The sequence below is a fragment of the Gopherus evgoodei genome, chromosome 14 (genome assembly GCF_007399415.2).
Source record: "Gopherus evgoodei ecotype Sinaloan lineage chromosome 14, rGopEvg1_v1.p, whole genome shotgun sequence".
Classification (NCBI taxonomy): domain Eukaryota; kingdom Metazoa; phylum Chordata; order Testudines; family Testudinidae; genus Gopherus; species Gopherus evgoodei.
In genome coordinates, this window is record NC_044335.1 from 4938471 (window position 1) to 4951870 (window position 13400).

The following is a 13400-nucleotide window of genomic DNA, read 5'->3' on the forward strand; positions in this document are numbered from 1 at the left end:
GCTCACGTTAATAATTTAACAGTTCCCTTCCCACAAATATTTTCTAATATCTGCTATTCCCTTGAAAATTCCTTCCAGTAAATTCATTCGCAGAAACACAAACACGAAAAGGAAGAAAATTCGAAATACGAAGAGAGAATGTGAAGGTATTCACCCAGCACAGGTTCAGATCAAACCTGGGACATCGTCTACAGACAATTGCTTTGTGATTTAATTGATTTGGCTTTACATACATAAACAAGCACACAGCACCTAACACAATGGGGTCCTGGTTCACGACTAGGGTTCTAGGTGCTACAACAATACAAAATAATAAATACAACTACTAATCACAGTATCGACAAAGATCCAGCAGAAGACAACCTGACAGGGCTATGCTAAACCTGCTAACACATAAAACATGAAATTGCACACTCCTTACCAGACCAGGATCGCTCAGGTATACCATACTATTGCGTATTTATAGTGTTTTAATGAGACATGCAATAGACAATAATACCTGTGTTTGTCTCGTAAATCAAGTACATACTTAGACAATTTTTAATGAAGAGTCTATTATTTACTTGACAGACAGCAACATTTCCTTTGAAACCATTACATGGGAGACAGTGTGATCTAGTGGTGAGGCTGAGAGTCAGGATTCCAGGGTTCTTTTCTCTGTTCTCCCACTTCGTGAACTTTCAATGACACATGCTATGTAAGGACACAGACACAAGAGAGCGGTAGAGAAATTTGAACTGAGTCTAAGTCCAGGAACTCCCTTGGTTCTACCCATAGCCCCCTCATGCACATATAGAGAAATTCACCCAAAGAATGGAGGTCCCATGAAAGACTCTCCAGGTATCATAGACACAGACTTTAAGGTCAGAAGGGGCAATTATGATCATCTATTCTGACCTCCTGCACAACACAGGCCACAGAATCTCATCCACCCACTTCTGTAATAAACCCCTAACCTATGTCTGAACTACTGAAGTCCTCAAATCGTGGTTTAAAGACTTTAAGGTGCAGAGAATCCTCCAGCAAGTGACCCGTGCCCCATGCTGCAGAGGAAGGCAAAAAAACCCCAGGGCCTCTGCCAATCTGCCCTGGAGCAAAATTCCTTCCCGACCCCAAATACAGCGATCAGCTAAACCCTGAGCATGTGAGCAAGACCCACCAGCCAGACACCCAGGAAAGAATTCTCTGTAGTAACTCAGATCCCATCCCATCTAAAATCCCATCACAAGTCATCAGGCATATTTACCACTAACAGTCAAAGATCAATTAATTGCCAAAATTAGGCTATCCCATCATACCATCCCCTCCATAAACTTATATCTGGCTTCAACACTAAGTTCATGTCTTTCTGCCCCCACTGCTCCCCTTGGAAGGCTGTTCCAGAACTTCACTCCTCTGATGGTTAGAAACCTTCGTCTAATTTCAAGTCTAAACTTCCCGATAGCCAGTTTATATCCATTTGTTCTTGTGTCCACATTGGTGCTAAGCTTAAATAGTTCCTCTCCCGCCCTGGAATTTAGCTCTCTGATATATTTATAGAGAGCAATCACATCACATCAGCCTCAGCTGGACCATGGCTGCAACCACATGGTCCCCTGTCAGGCTGCAGAGGTGAGGTGTGAATGGTAGAGGGGGGCACTTCACACCCCCAGGACATGGGAAGTAGCTACCAACACGCAAGGACAACCCCCAGGCATTTGGGAGTCTTAGATGAAGAGCACCTGAAAACTCCCATTGACTTCAATAGGAATTGTGGGTGAAAATTAGGAGCTTTAAACAAATGCCTAATAATAATATGTTAAACCATGAGAGCCTGAGCAAGTTTTAGTATTGATGCCTTGAAAAACTTTACTTCCAAAAATTAAACCACAGCTTTTAAACCAAAAATGTACCCGTACCACCAAACCATTGTTCCCTTCATTTAATGCACATGCTCTCTTACAACAAACTTTTTTTTGGGGGGGTGGGTGGGAAAGGGGCAGCTTAGAAACTCTCCAACATATTTTATGTTCCACCTAATTGCTTTTGACACCTTTCCTCCTACTTTTAATTTAGCCTAAAATAATAACAAAATTACTTATATATACACATGGGGGCCAAATCTGGTCCAACTTGATGGATTTAGTGGCGTTGCGCCAGGGTAACAGAGCAGAAATCAACCCATCATATTTTAACCAAACTTCTCACTCTTTCATGGCACATGTTGGAGCCAGGTGATCAATTACTTCCAACCTCTTTCCAGCCTTTCCTCAACTTTTGGTTGAAACCCTGTTGTGATTCACAATGGGGGCAAAAGGGGCAAAACGACAGACCTCAAATATAGCAGCGCTAGGGGTTATATTTATGACATTGGAACAAAGAAATTGATTCCAGATTCCCTGCAGTGTGGAAGAGATGGCCCAGCCTTATGATTTAGAGATACCAGACTGAACTGCTACACAGGGGAGCTGAATTCAAGTTTCCTGCGCTTTCCTGAGCAGCTTGAGACAGGAGTTGCCAGCAAGGCCTTTTAAAGCAGCGCCACTCTACATGCAATGTCTGTTACTCCAAAAACAAACCAGTCTCACAACACAAATGGCCAGATGAGGTGGAACAAGAGGGGAGGAAAGATTCAAAAAAGCTCAATAGGACAGGGAATCCCAATAATACAGAGACCAAGGATGGGAGTGAGCAAAAAGCAAATGAGGGAGAGACTATTTACCAGAGGGCTCTGAAAAATCTAATTGTCAAGGTGATAAAATCTATATATAATTTTTCAAACTTGCTTTCATGCAAAATGTCTGGATAACATGAATTGGGGCTTGGAGAGTCTATCTCACTCTAATGCAGGACATATTCAGCCCTGACATAAACTGGCATAAGTCCTATTAAAGTCCGTCATATTTTACACAGGTAACCTGCTACCACAGTAACTTAACTTTTTCAGGCAATTTTTTCTCTGTCCTGTGAACTGATCTGGTGTCACTGGGTCTGGGGGGACCAGTGTTGACACACAGATACCGGCATTTCAAGGTAGCAGTTAGAAAGTTGGCATGTTGCTTCCTGGAAATCATAACTATTTGAGTTAATGTGACACTAACTGTAAGAGGGAAAACAAAACAATGCCATGCATAAAAACCCATCCATTTCCACTCATCACTAAACACGCTGGGTCAAGTTAATGGAGTTACATCCACTGCCACCTGAATCTGGCCTTTACTATCTAACCCAGCATTTCCTGGCTTGATCCCCACTACCTACTAATTGCCACGACTTAACAGTCCCCAGTGAGTCCACATACCAATGGCCTGTAGGTCTTTAACAAATCCCTTTCCCCTGACATACAAGTGTGACCTTCTCAGGTAAAGTGCTAATCATGGTGCAAAGGATACGTCTGATGTGCAGCAGGCCAATATCCACTTGCTTTACTTATTATTAATCATTTATAATCTGCTGCAAATGTTCATGCCATTGCTCAGGGGTAGGACAGTGCTGAAAAGGTCACAGATCCCTGCCCTGGAGAACGCAGAAGCTAACGGCACGAGGAGAGAGTCAGAAACAACAGCTAGCAGAAACCAAAGGGCTAAACTGATGTTTGTTGTTCTTGTGAGTTTCTGACAAATCACTTTCCCTCAGTATTGATTATAGTTTCTTCTGGCTGTAGACGGGAACCAGGGCAACGCTCTGACGAATGGACTGAGCAGTTCCCTAGTTCCACAGCAATTTCTATTAGTCTCTCTCCAAATCACGGGCTGATCCACTATTTGGTAACTTTCTTACAGAAATGTTCTGTGTATTATACAGATATTCCTACGCTTTCTATAGGCACACGGCACTTAGCGGACTAATTCCCTTCTTTCTCAAGCAGTGGAGGAACAACACAGCCACACAAAAGCTGCGCTGGAATTCAGAGATGGTAGATTTTACATTTATATCGTTCAGTACTGCAGTTTGAAAGGACAGACCTAAAACCAGGTTAAAATGGGTGTAAATGTGCCCATCTTTCATCACAATGAGTATGTGTGCATACACACGCATGCACACAAACACAAAGCTTCTGATGGTTTAAAGTTTCTGTTTCAAACATATTAGCACTCCGCCCCCGGCACCAAAGCTGATGGTAAAGCATGAAACCTAAAAGACATTAAACAGAATTAACCTAATCTGACTTATAGCATTCACAGCCCTGTCTGGCCTCCCTAGCCAACTGCCCACCTGGCACAGAAGTCTCTGCCCCAGCCTATGTGAGTGCTCATGAAGCTGTAATGTCCCAGATCTGACCTAGCCTGCCCATGACAATGACAACCTGGAGAGAACGTCTCTGGGCTGGCTTTATAGAAGGCACAATTTAGCTGTACGGTTTCTGACCCAGCCCATCCTATGAAAACATCCAGCCAGCTGCCATGTCCCTGCTGCGAGTGCTCAGCTGACTAAATGCCCCTGCCTTGCCCAGCCCATGTCAATGTCCAGGTGGCTATAACATCCCTGGTCTGGGCCATGGGAGTGCCCACCTGGATGTACTGTCTCTGATCTGCTCCATCCTTATGGGAGCCCAGCCACCTGTCATGTCCCTGTTTATCCGTCTCATTACCTGCCTGCATGCTTTGCCCTTTGCCTGATCTACCTCTCCCAGGGCCCACCTGGCTGTCATCCCCCTGGGTTCCCCATCTGGCAGCCACATGGCTCACATGACCTTGGCCTGGCCTGGCCTGCCCTCGCTGTGCCCACCTGGCCTGAGTGTCCTTGCCCTGCCCCTCCCATTGCCCAGCTGGCTGCCATGTGACCTGCCCAGGTGTGAGCTGAGCTCACCTGCCTGTACTCCTGCCCCCCTTCCTGGAGCTCAGCTGGCCGCAGGTGCCCCCCGCCTTGCGGTCCCTCCCCCTGGCCAAGGTGTGGGCAGAAGGGGCTCCCCACGTGGATGTCATCTGTCACCGCGTGGGGCAAGGAGCGCACTGCTGCGGGAGGCTGCACTGAGACTCAGGGGAGCAACTTCCAAGCCCCCTTCTTTAAAGTGCCAACACTGCAAAAAAAAAAAAAAAAGAGAAAAGAAAAAGAAAAATCCCCTTGCACTCCTAGCCCGCCCTGCACTCCCAGCCCCCCCAGATCGCCTCCTCCGCCCTCTGGATTTAGTGTCCACCCTCTATTAAGAAAAAGGGAGGGGGTGTGGGGTTGGGTGTTTTTTTTTTTTTTTTGCAAAAGGGAGGGGGCGAAAAACTATTTTTATTTCTTGTGCTGGGAAAAATAATTAAGGGGAGGAGGAAAAGGCAGTGAAGCAAAATGGCGACTTTTTTATGTAGAAGGAGGAGAGAGGAAGAGGGAGAGAGAAGGCGGGGGGGGGAGGGAAGGAATCCCAGGCGCACCGGGAAAGGAAGCAGCAAAATCCTCGGGAGGGGGCGATCGGGCCCGGGGAGGGGGCGAACGGGCGGAGTAAAAGCAGGGCCAAGGGTGGAAAAGGACCAGGGGGGCGGGGGAAGGGAGGAGGGTTGCCAAGGGGGGGGCTCCTTACCTCGGTGCTTGTGGCGAGCTCTCCAGGGCCCCCGCACGCACACACACGCGCGCTTGGAGCGGGCGAGGCGGCGCTGGCTCATGCGCGATCCCCCGCGCCCCCCTTCCCGGCTACCTTTGACAGTTTTACGGTCGGGGAAGCAACTTGCAACTCTCGCGTTATTATTTTAATACTGCAACAAGCCTCCGCTCGGAGACAGTGGGCTCGGTCCCCCCCCCCCACCCGGGCGCCTGGGTGGAGCCGGGGGGGCTTGGAGAGGCGAGCGCGGGCACCCTGCGACGCGCCCAGGGCGCAGGAGGCAGGTGCGATCGGGAGCAGCCCGCTTGGAAACGTCCAAAGGTGGGAAGTGGACAGCGCTCGGGGCCCTCTTCTAGCAAACGCAGGGCCAGAGGCCAGGCAGGGGGCAGAAGTGCAAGACACCCGCTGCCTGGGCGCCCGAGGGCGCAGGGGACTGGAGCTGGCTGGCAGCAGGTGGCTCTGCCCAGGCCCCTTTGGATCAAGGGGATAGTCCAGCCTCCACCCCGCTGGGTTTAATTTACAGTGGGGCTGTGTGTTGTGTGTGCAAACAGACCCTGGCTCCCCACAGGTTTTCCCTCCACTGAGGTTGTGCCCGACCCTGGTTAATTCTAGGGCTATCCCTCCCAGAGGGGCTGGAATAATATTTATAGCAGGGGTGCTGAGAGCCACTGAACCAAACTGTAAGCCCTGTATTTAATGGAGACCACTTCAAGCCAGGGAGTGCAGCAGGGCCCCTGTTCCAGCACCTATGGTCCCTCCTCAGCAGAAGTGGACTCCCTGGCACATACCCACCCGTTACTTAGCCCTAGCAATCAGGGGACATGCATCTGACGAAGTGGGTATTCACCCATGAAAGCTCATGCTCCAAAACATCTGTTAGTCTATAAGGTGCCACAGGACTCTTTGCTGCTTTTACAGATCCAGACTAACACGGCTACCCCGCTGATACGTTACAATCAGGGGACAAACTCTCAGGAATCTGGGTTAAATAAGCAAACTATGAAAGGGCAGTTTCTATATCAGGTATAAAAGAGAAACAGCCCCTGTCCATAGTGTCCCAAGTATTTCTGTGGCACCCAAGGGGGGAAGTTAAGCACATGGGTAAGAATTTACAGGAGGAGGGCCTGTGTGCGTAGAGTGCTTTGCAGGCATATGAGACAATGGTCTGGCTTGTTCTCTGTCAGGTAGCTTGTGTCCTCATACAGCCCTATGGAAAGGGAGTGCCCACTGATATCACCATATCAGAAGAGTAAAGCTCCCCAGTCCTCTTGCACAACTGCAAATGAGACCAGGTGCAAAGTAGGGGAGAATGAAGCCCACTCTTCCAAAGAGTTCAAAGTCTAAGGGCCTCATTGACTTCAATTGGAGTAGCACAGCAGGGAGGGTTCTGCAGGATCATGCCCTCCAGGAGCAGATTACTCACAAGCAGATCTTTGTGAGCTGACTGAGGAGGAGGTGAGAAAAGAGTGCAGTGAAACTATGAGAGAAAAAGATGGAACCAAGCCAGCATGTTGTTGGTATCAATGATTATTATCGCTATTGCAAATGCACATGCACGCAAGGGCTAAATCAAGCTCAGCTGTTGGCATCAAAATTGAGATGATTTTCTGAGGAGGAAAAAAAAGTCGTCCTTCTCACCAAGTGTCAAGTACTGAAAAGAGAGAGACACCCACAGATGGAGTTAATTAGAAGGGAGTCAGAAGGTAGGGTGGAAGGTTAGGCCCATGACCTCTCTGTATGTAACGGGAGGTTGAGTGGTTAGGGAACAGGGAAGGGGGAGATAAGAAACCTCAGACCTTGGAACATGTGTTACCTCTCTGTGCCTTGATTTCCCCATCTGTATATTGAGGATAAGACCAGGTGCTATATAAGGGCCAAAGATTGTTACTGTAAAGATAATTAATAGAAATTATAGCTGTACCCAGAATTTGAGAGCTGTCATGCTTGGAATCTTGAGTCTAGTTCCTCCTTAGAACAAATGACATTAGCTTTCTTGGCTGGCATTTAAGACAAGAGCACTCTCACAGACTGGCAGAATGGTTGGTAGATTTTCCCCAGGGAAAGGCTGTTACAGACCTCATCCTTTAAGTACCATTTGTTGCAATCCATGTAGTACCACACACACCCGGCATTTATACCTGAACCTTCATCCCTGGCTCTCAACGTGATTTAAGAACATTTGTGGATTAAGCCTCATGCCACCCATTTGAGGGAGATAAGTATTATTATCCCCATTTTACAGATGGAGAAACTGAGGCACAGAGCTGTGTGATAAAATAGGGTCCAATCCTGAAACTACTTACAGGAACTACTCACATGAGTAAAGTTATATGTGTGCGCACATGCTCATAAGGACTGGCCCCAACCCAAAGTTAGCAAAGCCAGCAACAGAACCCAGGAGTCAGGGACCTATGTTCTAACACTAACCTACCCCAGCTTTGGGCTCTATGAGGATTTTTCCACCACCTCTTGCTGCAAGCAGCGCACACAGGGAAGAGGATCCAAATTTAGCAATTTCTGCTGCAGAAAGCCTTGGAAGTAAAAAAAAAAGCCTCAGAAAAGTTCCTGCATGGTTCATGGCCCTGACAAGATTGCTCAGGCTCAGCTTACAGCAGGGGGTGAACAGGGAGGGACTTTCATTTGCTGGGGGAAGTTGGCACAGTGTGCTGTGCAGGTGAATAGCTAACTCCCTCCCTGCCTTTTGATGGTGGCAGTGGAAATTAACAACCATGAGAAGGAAAAGCCTTCTGAGATCTCAGAAGATACTGTGCAGCTGTGTGTTAAAACTCAGGGCCAGATTCATCCCTGGCATCTACTTCACTGAGGCTAGTGGAGTTATGGCAGAGATGAAATGGGCCAGTGGGGTGTTAATGACATGTTTCCTGCTGGAAAGCTAAAACAAGAGCCACTTTTCTAACCCAGTTAGTGGGGAAATTAGATGTACAAGCCAAGTCCTTGCAAACCTCTCATAATTAGGGCCTTACTAAATTCATGGTCTATTTTGGTCAATTTCATGGTCATAGGATTTTAAAAATCATTACATTTCATGATTTCAGCTATTTCAATCTGAAATTTCACAGTGTTGTAATTGTAGGGTCCTGACCCAAAAAGGAGTTGTGGGGCCTGGGGGGAGGTTATTGTAGGGGGGTAACGGTACTGCTACTCTTACTTCTGCGCTGCTGCTGGCAGTGGCACTGTTGGAGAGCGGCGGCAGCTGTCCGGGATCCCAGCTCTGAAGACAGCAGTAAGGGTGGCCGTGCTTACTTCTGCATTGCTGCTGGCAGGGCGCTGCCTTCAGAGCTCGGCGCCTGCCCAACAGCTGCTGCTCTCCAGCTGCTCAGCTCTGAAAGCAACACAGAAGTAAGGGTGGCAATACTGTGACCCCCTAATATAACCTTGGGACCTCCCTGCAACTCCCTTTTGGGTCAGGACCCCCAGTTTGAGAAACACCGGTCTCCCCTTTGAAATCTGGGTAAAAACACACAAAAGACCAAATTTCACAGGGGAAGAGTAGGTTTCACAGTCCGTGATCCATTTTTCATGGCCGTGAATTTGGTAGGGCCCTACCCACAATGCACTGAGACTGGCTTGGAGCCGGCCATCAAGAACGCAATAAAACACACATGCCAGCATAGTGAATAGTCCCTTAAAGGGCACCAAAACAATCTTTGATTTGTTAATCTTTCATTCTCCTTTTGGTCAAGGCCACATTAGGTGGGCTTCTGCCATTTTCAGGTGGAAAGTGCAAAGGGGAGTCCCACCTAATGAATCCCACTCAGAGTCTCCTAGTGGGTTCCCTTCTTGTCTCCATCCCAAGGAAAGAGCTGAATTAACATCTGTGCAGAGCATATAACTGCATGCTAATAATAATACCTAATAATTAGACCCGGGGGTGAGAAGTGAAGGACCAGCCCCCCTTCTTGCTATAAAATGAGGCATATCTGGGGCAGCTTACTTCCCAGCCACGCAGCCGGATGTGAAGGGAGGCATTAAGCTGCCTCAGTCAGGGAAGCTGGGAAAGCTGTTACTGACAGTTAGTTTCATGTACCCGGTGGGACTATGGATCATCTTGAGCACGTTCAGAGACTCCTCAGGACAAGGCCACAAACCGAGTGCAGATGCCTTTTTAAACACTCCTCCGTAATGTCCCACATGTTCCTCCGCTGCTGGCTAGGCCTACTACGCGCACACGTCCTGAGAAATACACACCCACATGGGCAGCACAGAGCAGGAGCCTGGACGTCTAAGGGAAACAGAAAGTACCCAGCCCCCTGGAATGTGCTCTCCTTCCTTGTCATTGCCTTACGAACTTGATGTAATGGAGCCCTTGCTCAGGTGCCCCGAAGTTTGCTCTCAGCATTTTCTACGTATGAGCTATGAGTGCAAGGTAGCCCAACCACCTAGACCAGCATTAGCAGGCTCGGATAGCAGCCAACCACAGGTTTGACTGAGGTCCCTACCTCTTAAATAGTAACTGTGATGGACTTTATATTACAGTATTTTCAGACCACGCTGGGACAAGGGAAAGGGGGCAAGAAATTAACTTGGAAATCCCCCCAGCAAATTTAGAACAGCTGTTGGGAAGCTGCCTGCAGGCAGAGAATTGTAACCATGTGCAATAGCCTTCCGGGAGGGGCGGCAGAAGCCAGAGGGAAGGAAACCTCGGAGGTCCTGTGTGGAGCAATTAGGTGGTGCTTGCGGAGCGCTAGAGGTCTGAAAGGGGGAACGAGCCACGAGGAACTGCTTAGCTTCCCCCTCTCCTGGGATTTGTAAAAAAGATTATTGGCGTATAACCTACACACATAAAAACAGAGCCACACAGCATGGGGGATTTCACCAAGGCAAATCGCCCTGCACAGCCTGGGGGAGGAGAAGGCGCTTTTGCTGCTTCATTGTTAGAGATCAGCTGTGAGCGCTGCAGCCCTGATTCTGATCTATTGCATGAGTGCAAGTTTGAGGTGACGCCACTGAAATCAACAGCTACTCTGGACTGACACCAGTGTGATTAAGATCAGAGTTTGGCCTCTTCTTGTGATTTGGGTTATTAGAGTGCCTAAGAGTACAAATACAGAAGAAGAAAAAAAAGTCAGTCACTCTTACTCTAGTTTTATGCCTGATTCACTTTTGCATAAAACTAGAGTGGGGAAATCAGGCCCATAACATAGAGCAGGGGTCAGCAACCTTTCAGAAGTGCTGTGCTGAGTCTTCATTTATTCATGCTAATGTAAGGTTTCGCGTGCCAGTCATACATTTTAACGTTTTTAGAAGGTCTCTTTCTAGAAGTCTATAATATCTAACTAAACTATTGTTGTATGTAAAGTAAATAAGTTTTTTAAATGTTTAAGAAGCTTCATTTAAAATTAAATTAAAATGCGGAGGCCCCCGGACCGGTGACCAGGACCCGGGCAGTGTGAGTGCCACTGAAAATCAGTTTGTGTGCTGCCTTGGGCACACATGCCATAGGTTGCCTACCCCTGACATAGAGGGTCTGATTCTCCAATGCTTTGCACCTTGTGTCCCCATTTATACTGCACGCAAATTGGGTGTGAAACAGCCAATGTAGAATGGTGGCAATTTGCCCCCATTTTGGGGGGGCAGAAGGAAATGACTACAGAAGGTGCAAGGCAGTGGAGGATGAAGCAATCAAAGGATGTAAATGAAATTGATTTGCAGACCCAGCGACGAGGAAAGCAATTACGTGGCCAGGATCAGATAAATATTTGCAGAGACCATCTTACCGTGCTCTCTGCTTAAGCCTTTTCATTTTTACACATCCTCTTTCATCCTAAAATACATCTGTGGTTCCTTCCCTTCCTCTTGCAGTGGCTCTCCTGCATTTCCAGGCAGGACAGAGAAGTAATACTGATGATCCTGAAGGGGGAAAACCAAGGGCATTAGTCAGAGTGGAGCAAAACAAACAGCCACTATCATCTCAAGAGGCAAAGGCAAATTAAAGTGATATTAAAGATAGCCTTTGCTGGCAGCTAGTAACCCTGCTGTTCCACAGGCATTCGGCTCATAATTTATTAACTGTTGGCAAGGGAGGATTTTGCTGAGAGCAAAAACGATGTGACCTGAAAGGGCATCATATGGGACAAATGCCTCTTCACACCCATGTCTCTGAGTGCTTTTCTCACTCCTGGCTTGTCCCAGTGGAGGGATCTCCATGGCTCGGAAGGACAGTGCCCTACAAACTCAGTCTTGCAAAGTACTGAGCACTCGGAGTGGAGGGTGCTCATTACCCCCCATAAAATGCTCAGCACCTGCCTGGTTCATGTCCTACCCTTCTGCCAGCGCTGGAGACGAGCTGAGATTCCTTTCTAGCTCTCAAGGGTCAAGAAGTTTGGTGATCTCAGACCAGCCCTTTCTGCTTTGCATCACAAAACCACCTGCAAGATTTGGCACGGTGCAGCCTGCCATGGCGTTGACCACAAACTGTCCCCACCTGGTGGCCTGTGCAGGATGGCTCCAGGGGTCTCAGATCCGCTTCAAGAACACTGCTGCCATTGGCGCAAATTTGCTCCCTTGTTGGTAATCTCAGAGAGGCCAAGGACTGAACGGAGCATTGAGACTGAACTTCTCTCTCCAAGCTGGTTGGGAGTGAGACACACTAGCAGGGCAGTCTCTGGATGCTTGCCCCGTTACTACCCGCCTATTGTCTGGATACAAAGAGGACTCCAGTCTCCAGGGTTGTCAAGCTGGCATCTTTGGCCAGCAGTCGATTCAAGCTATTTATAAACATATGGGCCAAATCCTCAACCAATTTCTAGCAGTGTCTGAAAAAAACCACAGAACACAGAGTGCACCACTAGAGGGCTCACAAACCATTGAAACCCTGTTTTTGTAGCTCCAGTGAGTCAATGCTGATTTACACCAGCTGAGGATCTGGCCCTATTTTATTTCTTTTGTAAAGAGCGATTGATTTTGCTTGTTTAAGTAACAAATAACTTTGGAGTTCAGCCTCTAGCTCCTGAGCTGGTGTAGCTGTGTTGACTTCAATGGTGCAGAACGGTTTACAGCAGGTGAGGGGCTGGACAAAGGGTCACACACTCTGAAAGCAGAATCCATAAGTGCCTATGTCTGCCCAAGCAAACTGGAGAACTGCACATGCCAACAGGGAAGTAGCTGAGTTTGCAAAAAGCCCAAAGCACCCAGTTTGCATGCCCAGTTTTCGACTGGCATCACGAATGTGGTTTTGCACAGGTGCGCTCAGTTACTGCTGGAGCTTTTGGAAAATGTGTCCCGAACTCTGCGCTGGTGCTTTTATGCATCTTGAAAATAATTTATATTTTTATTTTTTCATAGCAAAAAATATTTACTATTACTTAAACTCCAAGTGCATAAAACAAAACAAGCCCAATAGCAGATGGTAGACAATACATTGGGGTGAGCACCCTTCAGATGTTTTAAGCCGGCCCTCGAGCTCCCACTGGGCAGCAGGATCTGGGGCCTGCTTCACTCCTGTGCTCCAGATGGGAAGCGGGGTCAGGGGTTGGCAAGCCTGGGAGGGAGGGGGGAGAAGCGGAGCAGCGGTGCGCTTGGGGGAGCAGGCGGCAGTGGAGCGGAGGTGAGCTGGGGGGGAGCGGTTCCTCTGCCTCCACCCCGGTTACTTTCTTTACTCCTCCCCACACCCCCCACCACTGCAGCTCACCTCCGCTCAGGGCCGGCTCCCGGCTTTTTGTGCCCCAGGCAAAAAAGAAAAAAGGAGCTGGAGTGCCTCCCCTTGGAAGGTGCTGCCCCACGCACACTTGGAGCGCTGGGGCCTAGAGCCGGCCCTGGCAAAGAGTAAGAGCTATAACACCATGCCCGAAATGAAATCCCATTCTTAGGGCCCCCTCCTGCCAGCTGTTAAGCACCCTCCACGTCTAATGATTCACAACACTGGGCCCTCAGTATC

At 48.3% G+C, this 13400-nt stretch overlaps 1 protein-coding gene across 5 annotated transcripts in view; it reads right to left on the minus strand.

Moving 5' to 3' along the window:
- ZNF512B (zinc finger protein 512B) overlaps nucleotides 1–5611 on the minus strand; it is a 67451-nt gene extending 61840 nt beyond the window's left edge. For all 5 annotated transcript variants that reach the window (XM_030533030.1, XM_030533032.1, XM_030533029.1 and 2 more), the window contains exon 1: nucleotides 5486–5611. In XM_030533030.1, coding sequence (XP_030388890.1) covers nucleotides 5486–5567 — 82 coding nt within the window. In that variant the 5' untranslated portion in view covers nucleotides 5568–5611. The remainder of the gene's footprint in view (nucleotides 1–5485) is intronic.
- Between the last annotated feature and the right edge of the window lie 7789 nt (nucleotides 5612–13400).